The sequence below is a fragment of the Gymnoscopelus microlampas genome (assembly GCF_963454915.1).
Source record: "Gymnoscopelus microlampas genome assembly, chromosome: 6".
NCBI classification, from domain to species: domain Eukaryota; kingdom Metazoa; phylum Chordata; class Actinopteri; order Myctophiformes; family Myctophidae; genus Gymnoscopelus; species Gymnoscopelus microlampas.
Window position 1 is genome coordinate 52,619,238 of NC_139943.1, and position 13,252 is coordinate 52,632,489.

General features: G+C 41.5%; 1 protein-coding gene across 2 annotated transcripts; it reads right to left on the reverse strand.

Moving 5' to 3' along the window:
- Positions 1–1,413: 1,413 nt before the first annotated feature.
- On the reverse strand, positions 1,414–12,387 carry LOC311046569 (uncharacterized protein). 2 transcript variants are annotated; one of them, XM_084058962.1, is made up of 5 exons: positions 12,121–12,387; positions 11,058–11,141; positions 9,251–9,435; positions 7,616–7,978; positions 1,414–6,828 (listed from the first exon to the last, which is right to left on the reverse strand). In XM_084058962.1, exons 1-5 carry the CDS (start codon positions 12,209–12,211, stop codon positions 6,280–6,282), a joined length of 1,272 nt encoding a protein of 423 aa, XP_083915088.1. In that variant the 5' UTR covers positions 12,212–12,387; the 3' UTR covers positions 1,414–6,279. The 2 variants fall into 2 exon arrangements, with proteins under 2 accessions (XP_083915088.1, XP_083915089.1); XM_084058963.1 differs by lacking the exon at positions 11,058–11,141.
- Between the last annotated feature and the right edge of the window lie 865 nt (positions 12,388–13,252).

Here is a 13,252-nt window from a genome sequence, read left to right on the forward strand (position 1 = left end):
CTAATGAAGTGGGTGAGAAATGGGCGACGACAGAATCACAACTGAACGCTGCCAAGTGGCAGCCCAGAGCGTTCTGCATTTTTGTTATTGCACATTAAAACAAATAGGGTTCAGGGTCCAAGCTTCTTTGAGGGAGTCTCTAAAGTAACTAACGTCAGGGGCGGAGAAAAAAGAAATAATGGACTAGATTTATACTTGGTTTCACCATAAGGCCTAACTTGACTTAAACCCTTTTGCTCTTAGGGGAGCATCTAGGTCATTCATGAATTTCTTCCAGCTAGTTCGGTGTTGGGCGATCTTCTCTGCTTGCTTCCAAGATATTCCTCTTTCCCAGAGTTCCGCCTCGACAGACTTTTTCCAGCTATTTCTGAGTCTTCCTGGTTTTCTTTTCCCCTGAGGCTTCCAGGTTAAGGTCTGCCTGGTTGTGTTGGAGGGTGGTTTCCTCGAGGTGTGCCCAATCCAGACCCATTTCCTGCCTTTAAATAAATTCATTGCCAGTAAATTCATAACGCCTAAACCTAACCACTACATTTCTAATATCCTAACCCCAACCTTTTTTCCCAAACTTTTCATCCCCCAAAATAATCGTATTTGAACTGGGGACCCCACACCCTGACAAGCACTTAGAATTGTAGGCATTCCATTTAGTTTGACTCAGTTCCACAGATAAATATTGATGAAAATAGCCGAAGTACAACTACTGTACAAGCTCACAACTAGCCGAACTACAAGCTCACACAAGCTTGTAGATTGTCTAATCTCACAATGTTTTCCTCTTTCTTACATAATATTTGACAACTTGGCCAACTTGGTCTTAAATAGGTCTTAAAAGTCCCTAAATTGTCACTTTAGAAATGTGCAGATAGATACCCTGTATACACGTATACTGTATGTTGGTTTGTTTACTGTTGAGAGAGAAAACAATGTTGCACATTAAGCTAATCATCTGTCCCGACACCCAGTTTGGGAACGACTGTTGTATACAACCTGCAAAGGTGTTGTTGAGCCTTCTGAAGGTGATAATGACACATATATCAAGACTGCACACACAAACGTAATGCTCACTGTGTAAATGTACAGTACATACTGCTCAAAGAAATGAAGGGAACACACTTTGATCCCTTCATTTGTTTGAACAGTTTTCCTGAGCAGTGTATACCGTATACTGCTCACAAAAACAGAGACGACTTCCATTATAAAATTAAAGTGAAACATTTCAAAAAAGTATAAAATACTGGCAACGTGCACAAGAAATATGGCGATGATCAGTCCAGCAGTTTGCAAGATTAGCTCTGGACACATGACACAGACAGTCAGACACACAGATACTCTTCTAGACAGCTAGATTCCTGTCAAGCCACGCCTTAAAAAGGCATTATACCATGGGATACATGACATCAATGTTCGTATCATTTTCTTTAATATTTACACAGTACAAATGTATATTTGACTCAAAAAACATGACAAGAAATACATTGCTTCACATATTTTGATGTCAATACTCATTGAGAACATTCTGGGCCATTTAAGAAATCACCTGAGAGAACAAGTTATAAAACCCAACAACATTACTTGCTTCGATTGCAAAATAATCCATCTACAACAATATGCGATTCAATGAAAATATATGACGTTGTTTACTGCAGTGACTTCAGAATATTGAAATATCTGTCAAGAAATAGAATGGTCTTTTCTTTATAGAGCGCATGTTGCACAGAATTGTCTGATAATCACCACAATTGGTCACCGTTTGCATTGGAACACTGGAATATCATCACACCAACTGATCAACAAGAACGTTCACAGCAATAACCACTTTTACACAAATGCATTCTTTCCCACATATTCTGGCGTATTTTGCCACCCCCAAATAAAATATTGATGCCATCAACAGGTAATATTTTACAGCATAAAAAAAAGACTGCATACAAAGTGTTCAAGTGTCACTGTACAATCACATGAAACCATTTTAAAACGAAGGCACCATACTTTTATTTTCCATTCCAAACGTACCAGTCACATTAGAACTAAAATGCTTATACTATTTACTATATGGTTTGCAGGTTGTTGTTTTGGAGTGGTGCCTGCTTAGCCAATTCAAAATGACAGAGAATAGAGAATAGATTGATATTTCAGTTCAAACCAAGTCAGAGATTTTATCCAGGGTGCAATCTTGTTTCATATTTTAAAGGTAGTACAAGTGATATTTTCTCTTGCTATCAGAATCATCATCCCGCTGAAAATGTTTTCTTTATTTTATTATATTATATAATATCACTAATTGTACCTTTAATTGAATACACACTGGGCTAAACCGAGTCCAGTTTCTTAAGTAACAGACATGTTTTCCTTTGCCTCCTTCAAAGTTTCATGCCGTTTGTGATCGTCACATATTCTGTTTGATGTCATTCCACTGTTGTGTCGAAGTTGCTCAAAAATTACATGATGGTCTATCTGACGCTCACACTCTGGGCGCTGCAGACTGTGTCTGCCACCATACATACATTCATGCCAGTGTCAAGTCTTTAAAATAGTCATATAGTAGAATTTGTAGTTAACATTTCACTGTATGCTTTTTCGCTATTCAGGTTCAGGTCGATATTGCTCCAATTTGTCCACCAGTGGTGCAAAGTAACTAAGTACATTTACTCAAGTACTGTACGATTTTGAGGTACTTTTACTTTACAGGAGTACTTCCAATTTTCAGTACTTTTACTTACTCAACTACATCTCAGAGGCAAATATTGTACCTTTAGTCACTAGTTACTTTGTAGATTTAGATTATTATTACAAAACATACATTAACCACTTCAGCCCAAATACATTTCGGACATTTGAAAATAGCAGATCTACAAGCTCACAATGCATTGCGATGCGACACATTGTGAGCTTGTACATTAGATCTGCTATTTTCAAAAGATTTTTATACATGTGAAAACTTGAAATGGGACATTCTGCATAATGAGTACGTTTACTTTTGATACTGTAAGTACATTTTGATGCCAATACTTTTGTTCTTCTCTTTTGTACTTCTCAACTACTACTCAAGGACATTTTGAATTCCAGACTTTTACTAGTAACGGAGTTTTCTACATTGCAGTATTGATACTTTTACTTAAGTAAAACAAATTGAGTACTTTTTCCACCTCTGCTTTCAACACATCAGAAATATCTCAACCACTTGAACCCCAGCTTCCATATTCTCGGAGTAACGTTCAACCAAAGGCAGATCTACAAGCTCACACGTTGGACCAAGCACAGTTGCAACTCATGTCCAGTTACTAAGATTAGAGTGTTTAAGTGGTTAAAGTGTAGGAGTCAAATAAAGTGGCTCACTTAAGACTAAGAGTAGCATTTAAGACCATTTCAAACATCATGAGCATAATAAAGAGGTGCAGCTTGAGTTTCTTTTGTTATGAGTAAAGTCAGTGATGGAATTGGATGGGAGCGACTGACATGTCATGGACCATGTTAAGACTTTCTTCCTTTGAACCCCTTGGAACTTGCATATCTTTCATTAAATCGCCTTCTATACCACACAGAGACGCCATCCTACATCTCAAATATTGAAAAGACATGACGACTTTGTCACCACCAACTTGGTGCTTTAAACACGGAGTGAATTGTGAGTTGATGAGCCAGTAATATCATATAGGTTGACTGTGTGTATACTGTAGAGCCTGGCCGATATATCGACCATTATTTCAGGGTTTTTTTTTTACGACACGCGCCTTCCCTATCTGCATCTACAAGCTTGTGATGCGATAAGTTGTATCAGTTATTTGTGTTTATTTTAATGTATTTGTTTGCTCGTAATTTAAAAGTTGTGCTCCAGACCAATAGAATGTATGGAATGCATATGCTAATAAAACATATTTAAAATAGTGTTTTGATGTTCATATTAACTGTAGGAAGTATTACGTTATTTTTATTAGGACATGCTAATAACATTCCATAGGGCTGGACACCACTTGGGAGTTTTTAATTTGACATTTTAGTTATAGCGGGCAATTATAATGCATTAAGGCATATTTGGCTTATTAGCCAGGGTTCCTTTTAACCAAATGTTGGTCAAAACATTCGTAATCGGTGGTCTAGGACTCTCCAAAATCAGGATCGGACCAAAAGACTCGGCCGGGCTCTAATATAATAATGAAGATGCTGGGATGTACAGTATGATTATGAAGAGGCCATAATCAAGTAAACATAACTGGCGAGATCAAATAATTTGACAGGTTTCTTTTTTTTTTTACACAAAGAAAATTCTAATCAACTTACAACTGACTAAAGTTAACTAGTAATACTGTGCATTTGAAACAAACCCTGTAAATAGTGCAAATGATCTCTTGCTATGTTGACACCTATTTTAAGACTCCAGTGGGATCAACACACCAACACTGATAATCCACAGGTTAAGAGACCATCCAGTATCACTGCATACATACATACATACACAACAACACTACTGACATCACACAACGCCACAGCTCCAGCACCGTCACAACAGATTTGACCAAGAAAACTGTGGCGAAAATGTAGGTATAGGGAGTCATAAGGAAATGTGAGAGAGTCACTTGAAAATCTGGTTTCCCTCAGAGGGCAAGCAGCATGTGGCCAATTTATGCTCCTACGTACAACGGTGTCGCTGGCTGAAAATAGCCGATCGTTAAGTTCACAACTTCACAACAAAGTTCGCAAGCTTACAGATCGGCTATTTTCAGCGACCAACCCCGCCATACGACTAAGCACAAATCCTGCTCCAGGCGAATGCGTCTTCCATCACATAATGTGACCGTGGAAAACCTTTTGAGAACAGATTGTCAGGGTACGGATCATCACATAGATCAGAAGTATTTGGAATTTATCAACGGCTATACTTTGTGCAAAGACCCCATCCTGCAGTATAGCTTATAATGTAGTCCGATCGACGGTAGCGTAGCTCCAACGATGATGAGAAGTCACATTATGCCCTGTTTACTGTTAATGCTGCAGATCAGCGGCAGCATTTTTGCAGCTTTAGCCTATATTGTAAATGACATCAATAAATGTCTCCTGAGATCTCCCAAATGTCCTTTCCCCCCTGAAATAAAATAAAACTACAACTATACGCTGCCATGACACAGCAGGGTGTCTGGTGGCTCAGCCAGGTAGTGCATGGAAAACATGCTCCTTGTAAAGTCGCGAGGAAACCGAGTTTGAATCCGACTCCCGTCGTGTCTCGCATGTATCCCTTCTCTCTCTCTCTGAACACTATCTATCTATCTAATTAATAAAGCAGAAATTTGCCACACAAAAAAAATGTATCTATACACTATGATGGCACAGAACGTAAGCATACCTGTACAACCGCAACACAATTCATCGCATGGCCTTTTATGTGGGGTTACTGGGCAGGGTCTATTATTAGGGGTTACAGCACTGGCCAAATCCACAGGTTATAAGTAGGAAAATACATCACTTTTGTAAATAACATTCACAAGCATCATTGGCCCAAAATGGAGACGGTACGACATCCAGTTGGCTAATCTATCAGGGGGAACAAAACACGATCCCCTCATTTTGTCCATAGAAAAATATCCACTGCCGTGATAGGGTACAAAAATAAAGAGTGCCACGAATGACATCCAAGGTAGACGGGCAAAAATATTCAAGTCTAGGGCAGGGCTGCATCTATCCATTATTTACTTGGCAATTATTCTGCAGATTACCTTTTTGATTAATCGAATAATCTTGAAGCACGTTCTATATAATCTATGAACCAACACGATGAAATTCTGATCGTTTTTCTTTTTTTTATAATTGACAGAATTGAATCGTCTGATTGACCATTTAAAGGGATAGTTCACCCCCAAAATTACTTTTTTTCCTATCGATTACACACCCCATGGAGACTTGAAAATTCATGGAGATTTTATAGTTTTTGTCACATTCCTAAGCCAATCATTTGATGGCCGGCGGCGGCCATTAGCATCTTTCCGCCAGTCATCAATTATTGGCTTAGGAATGCGACTAAAACTAAAACATCTCCATTCATTCAAGGCTTAATGGGGAGTGTAATTGATTGAAAATAAGTGATTTTTTTGGGTGAATTATCCCTTTAAGCTGTATTTCATACATCATCGGTGTTGCGCAAAAATGTCAGATCTACAAGCTCAGAATGCATGCGCTGTGAGCTTGTAGATTGTCTATTTGCTGTATTTTTGCAGTTATTTTATTATAAAACGATTATTTAAATCAATTAGTTGGACTGACTGGTTGTGGTCGCAGAGCCCTATAGCCTCAGGTCCAGGCCACTTTGCGTGAGATGGCCTGTTTGAAGCACTCGGGGTCCACGGCACCCCCTGGCCGCAGCGCCCTCTCCAGGCCCACCAGGAGGTTCTGGTGACACTCCCGGATGTTCACCGGGTACTTGGCCCTCAGCAGCTCGTAGGCGGCCAGCAGCCTCATGTTCTGCTTGACCATCAGGTACTGGATGATGCAGGTGGGCGCCAGCGAGAAGCCGTCGCGACAGTGGACCAGCACGCGTTTCCTCTTCTCCGCCGAGGCGTGGATGCACTCGTTGATGTCCTCGAAGCAGCAGCGCTGCCGGGAGGCCTGGAGGATCGGGCCCTCGCCGCCGCCCTGCAGCGCGATGTCGCCGATGTCCACCTTGAGGCGGGACCAGCTGTGGCGGGCGCCGCGCGAACACGTGCACGGGATGAGGCTGAGCGAGGGGCCGGGCTCGCCCGGCAGGCCGCTCATGTCGATGACGCTGTCGATGTTGTTGCGGCACAGCGTGCGGCCGCTGTAGGCGGCGTTCAGGTTGCCCACGTAGATGTAGTCCGTCACCTTGGGGGAGTAGAGGGATGGGGGGACGATGTGAAACATTGCATGTCACGATTAATTGTGGCAGAAAATGATTGCGATTAACGATATAATCACGATAATCAAAATATGCTTACAACTTAAAATGCCACTTTTGTTAACCACTTGAACCCCCCCCCCCCCCCCCCCACCCCCCCATCTCTATTCTCGGGGGGAACATTTGCCAAAAGTAGCCGAATCTACAAGCTCACAACGCGATGCAGCGCGTTGTGAGCTTGTAGATTGTCTATTTTTGCCATATAGATTGGTGTAGAAATAAGAGCGTACCAAGTTCACTCTTTACAGGTCCGTTGGCTCTGAATTTGCAGCTCAACAAAAGCTAATTCATCCTAGTGTAGGACGGAGGACAATTTCACGATAACTAATAATAATAATTCATGATAAATAGGCATGTGGCAACGATTCACTCAACTCGTGACACGATTCGAATCACGATACTAGGTTCACGATACGATTTGTCACGATTTTGTTAACACAAAATTATTTTCCAGACAAATGACCGATAAATCATTTTTTTATTTCTCTTACACAAATCCAGTATCTCTTTCATTTTTTACAATACTGTGTTTTCTCTTATCCTCTTTTCAATACAGTAGTAAATGATCTCGATATCGCCCTCTGCTGTTTGCATCGCGATACATTCTTTATTAAATCGATTTAAATTGTCACCAGTTTGAATCCATTTACGATAAATCGTTACATGCCTGATGATAAACGATAATAATAACAATTATCGTCCCAATCCCTATACCTTGGAGATGACAGGCTCGGAGTACTGGAAGTGTTCGTGGGGGGTGTCTGTCGTGGGCGTGTCGGGGGTCCTCCTGCCCCCTCCCACCCCGGCGGGTCCCGTGGCCGCCCTCCGGCTGTAGTTGCGCAGCTTCTTGGAGCCCGAGCGGGACGGCGGGTTGGAGTCCGACTCGGAGCTGCTGTTCCAGGGCGGCGAGAAGAGGGAGAAGCGGCTGGACGACTTGCTCTTGTTGAGGGGCTCCACGGGGCTGGACAGGCCCGAGCTGCAGGTCGTGGCGCCGGAGGAGCCCGAGGCGCAGAACAGGGAGGCCCTCTCCAGGGCGCCCGTGCTGCTGGCCGCTCCGGCGCTGTGCGCCTGGGCCATCTGCATGGATTAAGCAAGGGATAATTGATTAAACACCTCGGCTCCGCCCTGGTGTTTAATCTTCCTGTCGGGGGTTATTTTTCAACAACGCCCAGCGCGCTGATTATTCTTATTATTACATGGCTACTTAACCCATTTAGACCTGAGGCCGATTCTAAAAACGCCTTCTAAATCCTGACTTAAGTTTTCTGAAAAACGTATGCAAATATTTATTAAAAAAATACCAAAAAGGGGTTCCCGTCCTAAAAGGTATAGTTACAAAAAGGGGTTCCCGCCCAAAATGGGTTAATAAATAAAGGTATGAATTGACCCAAAAGTAACAACAAAACAAAGTATTTCCTTGCTTACGGCAATGAAAGTATTCCATAAGTGGTGCGCTGGGCGGACACGGTCGCCTTGGAAAACAAGGAAGTGTGGTTGATCAAATAGAATCAATTTTCGGTTACTGCATCGTGTATTTCTCGCTTCAAATGTTTAAAAAGAAATCTTGAGAGCAACGTTTAGTTATAAATGACATGGTGTGTTTGTTACCAAGGCTGTCATGTTGGATTCAGCATAAAATAAAGCAGCGCAGGTTGATATGAGCAGGTGCTCTGAGTCTTTGATTAGACAAAGGTCTGTTATTGAGCTCATCGGTCATTATCCAGAAATATCACACAGCTGAAATCAGCAATTGACCAATCAGAATCAAGGAAATATGAGGTTTCCACCCGACCAATCTGGGAACCCATCGCCAAATGAAAAGGAAAAACAGCACCCTCTGCTGTTTTTTACTCTCTCACTTAGCTCTGGGGGGAGCAAAATGGAGCACCCGTGTGCAAGGAAACCGGGGTTTTGGTCTGCCTTCAGCCTTTCACTTCCGGTGGTGCGACTATGTTTTCATTCCCACTAACAATATTTCTACACGGAACACTAACACCACTTCTCCCAGAGAACATGGATCGTTTTGGTTATAAGCCCACTTGTTTCTATGATGAAAGAGCAAGTTAAAATGTGAACATCTTTCTGTGGTTTTGTCTGCTTCGAGGACGCTATTGTTAAATGAGTTTCGGTTTGTTTCTAGTGGGGAAGGATCAGCAGACACGTAAATCCCGCCCACTACATTTGATTGGGTAAAGCGCGGCCTCCGTCCTGATCTGAAGGCACGCCCACTTGCAGGCCAGTGCGTACGCCATATGACGAACCCCCCCGACAGATTCAAGCGGAGAGCAGAATCTGTTCTTGAGAGATTACCACCCGACAGACAGAGACGATATACTAGTTGGTACATACCTGGGCTTTCAGGTTGTTCTTCCATTCCTGTGACTCCAGAGCCTTGAAGCGGCCGTTGCTGTCGGAGGACACGGACAGGCAGAGGGGCCGGTGTGCTCTGGGGGGAAGCTGAGGCGTCAGCGCCATCGGGATGGGCCGGTGGTCCGGCTGGTCACTCCTTCTCATCATCAGATTGGGACAGGAGCCTGGATGGATTACACACACATTCAGGCCATGATGGACAACATCAACTCACATCCCCCCCTTCCTCCACATGGAGATTGTTGTGGGGAGTTTCAGCGGGAGGGGAAATTACAGATTCATACTCCCTATGTCATACATGCAACTGGCGCCCCCCCCCCCCCCTGCAGGTTAATTTCGGAATACTGATATATTATTGATTTCAGCTGTTACAATTCCAAACATGCAAACATCACCCGCTTTAATTACTTCAGTCTATATTAGTAGCTTAATGACTACTATTAAAATTCTATTGTCTTTTTATGTCCAATGTATTTGTGTTTAAGTTCATAAAGTTAACATGAATATAACTAAATGCATTTGAAATTAAATACAAATTTTGCTCTTCAGGATTACAATTCAAAAACAGCAACAAAGAAAATCTGGATTCCAATTCAAAAATTGCAAAAATAGCAGATCTACAAGCTCAAAAAGCCTCGCACTGTGACGCGTTTTGAGCTTGTAGATCGTCTATTTTTTCTACTTTTGTGTGACATAGAATGGCGAAGAAAATACGGAGATATGGGGTGTAAGACAGTAGGCTATATGCATTGTGGCCCTCTGTAGTGTGTGTGGATATAATATAGTGGCCCTCTCCATCATCATAGTTGTCCAACCCTGCCCTAAGTGGACACGCTATAGAGTACAGAAGTCCTGACGTCACTCGTTCATCCCCTGGTTCGTAAGGTCATTTCTCTATGGAGAATAACAATGGGTCATCTTAGAATCGTCTCATATAAGAATTGGGGTCCAAAAATAAACAAACTCTCTCTGCGATATTGTCAGGGAGGAGGTTCTGTATCGTTTATGATAGTCAGTCACTTATATTTGATACAGTCTGTTTCTGGCGAAAATGTAACTAATTCGGCGGAAGTAACATTAGCGTTTTCTCACCGTCAGTTGATGCTTCATATCCATAAGAGTCAAACCGCCGGGATCATTAGTTTATTTTTGGAACACAGTTCTTATTTGACGCGATATTAAACACGTCGATGGGGATTCAGAACGGGGGTGGAAAACCGCGAACCAGGTAGGATGTGTAAATTACGTCAGACTTCGGTGCTCTATAGACTTTTAGACTGTCTTTTGTGCCGGTAGCTATGAAGATGTATAGCGATACACACGATGGCCGCTCTGCTCGTTCAATAAACTAGTTAGCTCTGAAGTGACAACACTTGGGAAATTGTCATTCTACTGCTTTGCCACCAAAATGTGGAATGCCCTGACACCATCTATTAAAGGATGTGAAACACTGGTTTCTTTCAAAACTAAAAAACACCTATCAGAAGACCACAGGAGGAGGTAGATTTTATTTCCCACCGTTTTTTCCTTTGGACTAATAGTTGCTTGTAGTTGTTGATGAAGTGACAATGTTGAACCTAAAAAAAACATGAAATATAGGGAGGCTTCAGCCATCAAAATGATGGCACATTAGAGTGACATTACTAAATTGAAGTTGCCTCCTCGATCAAAGCATTTCCTCAAACCTAATTCAGAAAAGATGGTTCCTCAGACCAGATGCCAACATGTGTACAGTCAATCATGTAGAAGTTGAGAGACAACAGCTAAAACATAACATTTGACTTACCAGCACATTCTGAGCGAGTGATGGACTGTATCTGTAAAGTATTGTTGTGGGTATTGAATGCCTTGAGCAGATTCTTCCCAGTGCCTGTAGAGTGTGAATCAAAGAGACTTTTATGTTTCATTACTTTGCTGTCTGTGTAACATTAGTATTGGCACAGTAATTGATTACCTATTACCTATCTATGGTTCTCAATGGGTCCATTTTGGTTCCATTTGTAAATCATTTGTTATTTATGGGGGCCCTTGGCCTAATGTAATGCATCCAAGCTGGGGGATATCCTTGAAATTAAAAAAGGTTTGAGAACCACTAACTCATAGCAAATGGGGGGAAAAGGCTAGGAAAACACCCACAAGCTTAACAATCAATCCTATCCTGACATTCTTCTGCTAAGACTCTTAGCAGAAGAATGATTGATTGTTAAGCAGACACCTTTTTATTCAGCAGTTTGTGTGAATCAATGAGACGTTTATTTTCATGACTTTGCTGTCTGCGTAACATTAGTATTGGCACAGTATTGATTACATTGGAGGCCACTGATATAATGTTATGAATCAGTGGTTCTCAATGTATGGTTCCATTTGTATCCAGAGTTATATTTATGGGGGGCCTGTGGCCTATAATGCAATGCAATCCAAGCTGGCTGCATGGGGGGGGGGGGTCATTGCAATTAAAAAAGTTTGAGAAGAACCACTGACTCACAACAAAAGGAGAAGAAAGAAAGAAAAGACAATATAAAACCCCCCACAATCTCACCAATCCTGCCATTATTCTGCTAACATGACACCTTTTTTAATCCAGCAGTTTGTGTGAATCACTGAGACGTTTATTTTCATGACTTTGTCTGTGTAACATTAGTATTATTGGCACAGTATTGATTTCCTTGGAGGCCACTGATATAATGTTATAAAATCAGTGCTTCTCAATGGGTCCATTATGGTTCCATCCATTTGTATATTTGTATCAAGAGTGCCTATGGCCTAATGTATTACAGCCAAGCTGGCTGATGGGGGGATCCTTGCAATTTAAAAAGTTAAAAAATATTTTTAAAAACACACAATCTCACCAATAATCCTGCCATTCTTCTGCTGCTTGGAGGACAGCTTCTTATCCAGCAGAGTGTTGTTGTTCCATAATGATTCCTCTACAGGTTCCATGTTCTTCTGCCTCCTGCTGACAGAGACAGAGACACATCCATCACCACCATGGTGGTGCTTTAACACTCCATCAGCTCCATCAGGACACACAGTAGTATGGTTATTACACCATTATTACAGCTGTGTTATAACAGCAGGCTAGCCGTTAGCCGTTAGCCACGGTCTGCTAGCCGACTGTTCTCTCTCTCTCTCTCTCTCTCTCTCTCTCTCTCTCTCTCTCTCTCTGTCTCTCAGTCTCAGCCAGTGTTGCCAGGTTTTGTGAGATAAATAAGCTACCTGATCTATGAAAACAAGCCACATGAGACATTTAAAGTAACCTATACACACATCAGATATTTGAAAATGGCCGATTTACGAGCTTGTAGATCTGCTATATTTTTTTTTTAAATCTTGATATTTTCAGATGGGGGTCTGCAGACAAATATATTCATTTGGGTGTCTTGACAAGAAAATGTTTTAGAACTAGCTGTTTAAACAACATTAGGAAACAAGCCCAAATAAGCAACTACACTTTAGAAACAAGCCCAAATAAGCAACTACACTTTAGAAACAAGCCCAAATAAGCAACTACACTTTAGAAACAAGCCCAAATAAGCAACTGCACTTCAGAAACAAGCCCAAATAAGCAACTACACTTCAGAAACAAGCCCAAATAAGCAACTACACTTCAGAAACAAGCCCAAATAAGCATACACTTTAGAAACAAGCCCAAATAAGCAACTAAGCAACTACACTTTAGAAACAAGCCCAAATAAACAACTACACTTTAGAAACAAGCCCAAATAAACAACTACACTTTAAACAAGACCCAAATAAATAACTACACTTTAGAAACAAGCCCAAATAAACAACTATACACTTTAGAAGCAAAATAAACAACTAAACTTTAGAAGCAAGACCAAATAAGCAACTACACTTTAGAAGCAAGCCCAATAAAACGCAACCCGCAACCGCCAATATTTACAAGCAACTTTACAGAAGAAAACAGCCCAAACTCGCTTAATAATAAGTGGACATGGCAACACTGCTCTCAGTCTCGCG

Excerpts from the sequence above, each read along its gene's own strand:
- LOC311046569 (XM_084058962.1), bottom strand. The coding sequence starts at position 12,211 with ATGGAACCTGTAGAGGAATCATTATGGAACAACAACACTCTGCTGGAT. Across the intron at positions 9,436-11,057 it reads CACTCGCTCAGAATGTGCTG|GCTCCTGTCCCAATCTGATG; the intron begins GTAAGTCAAATG and ends TAATCCATCCAG. Across the intron at positions 6,829-7,615 it reads CCGAGCCTGTCATCTCCAAG|GTGACGGACTACATCTACGT; the intron begins GTATAGGGATTG and ends TACTCCCCCAAG.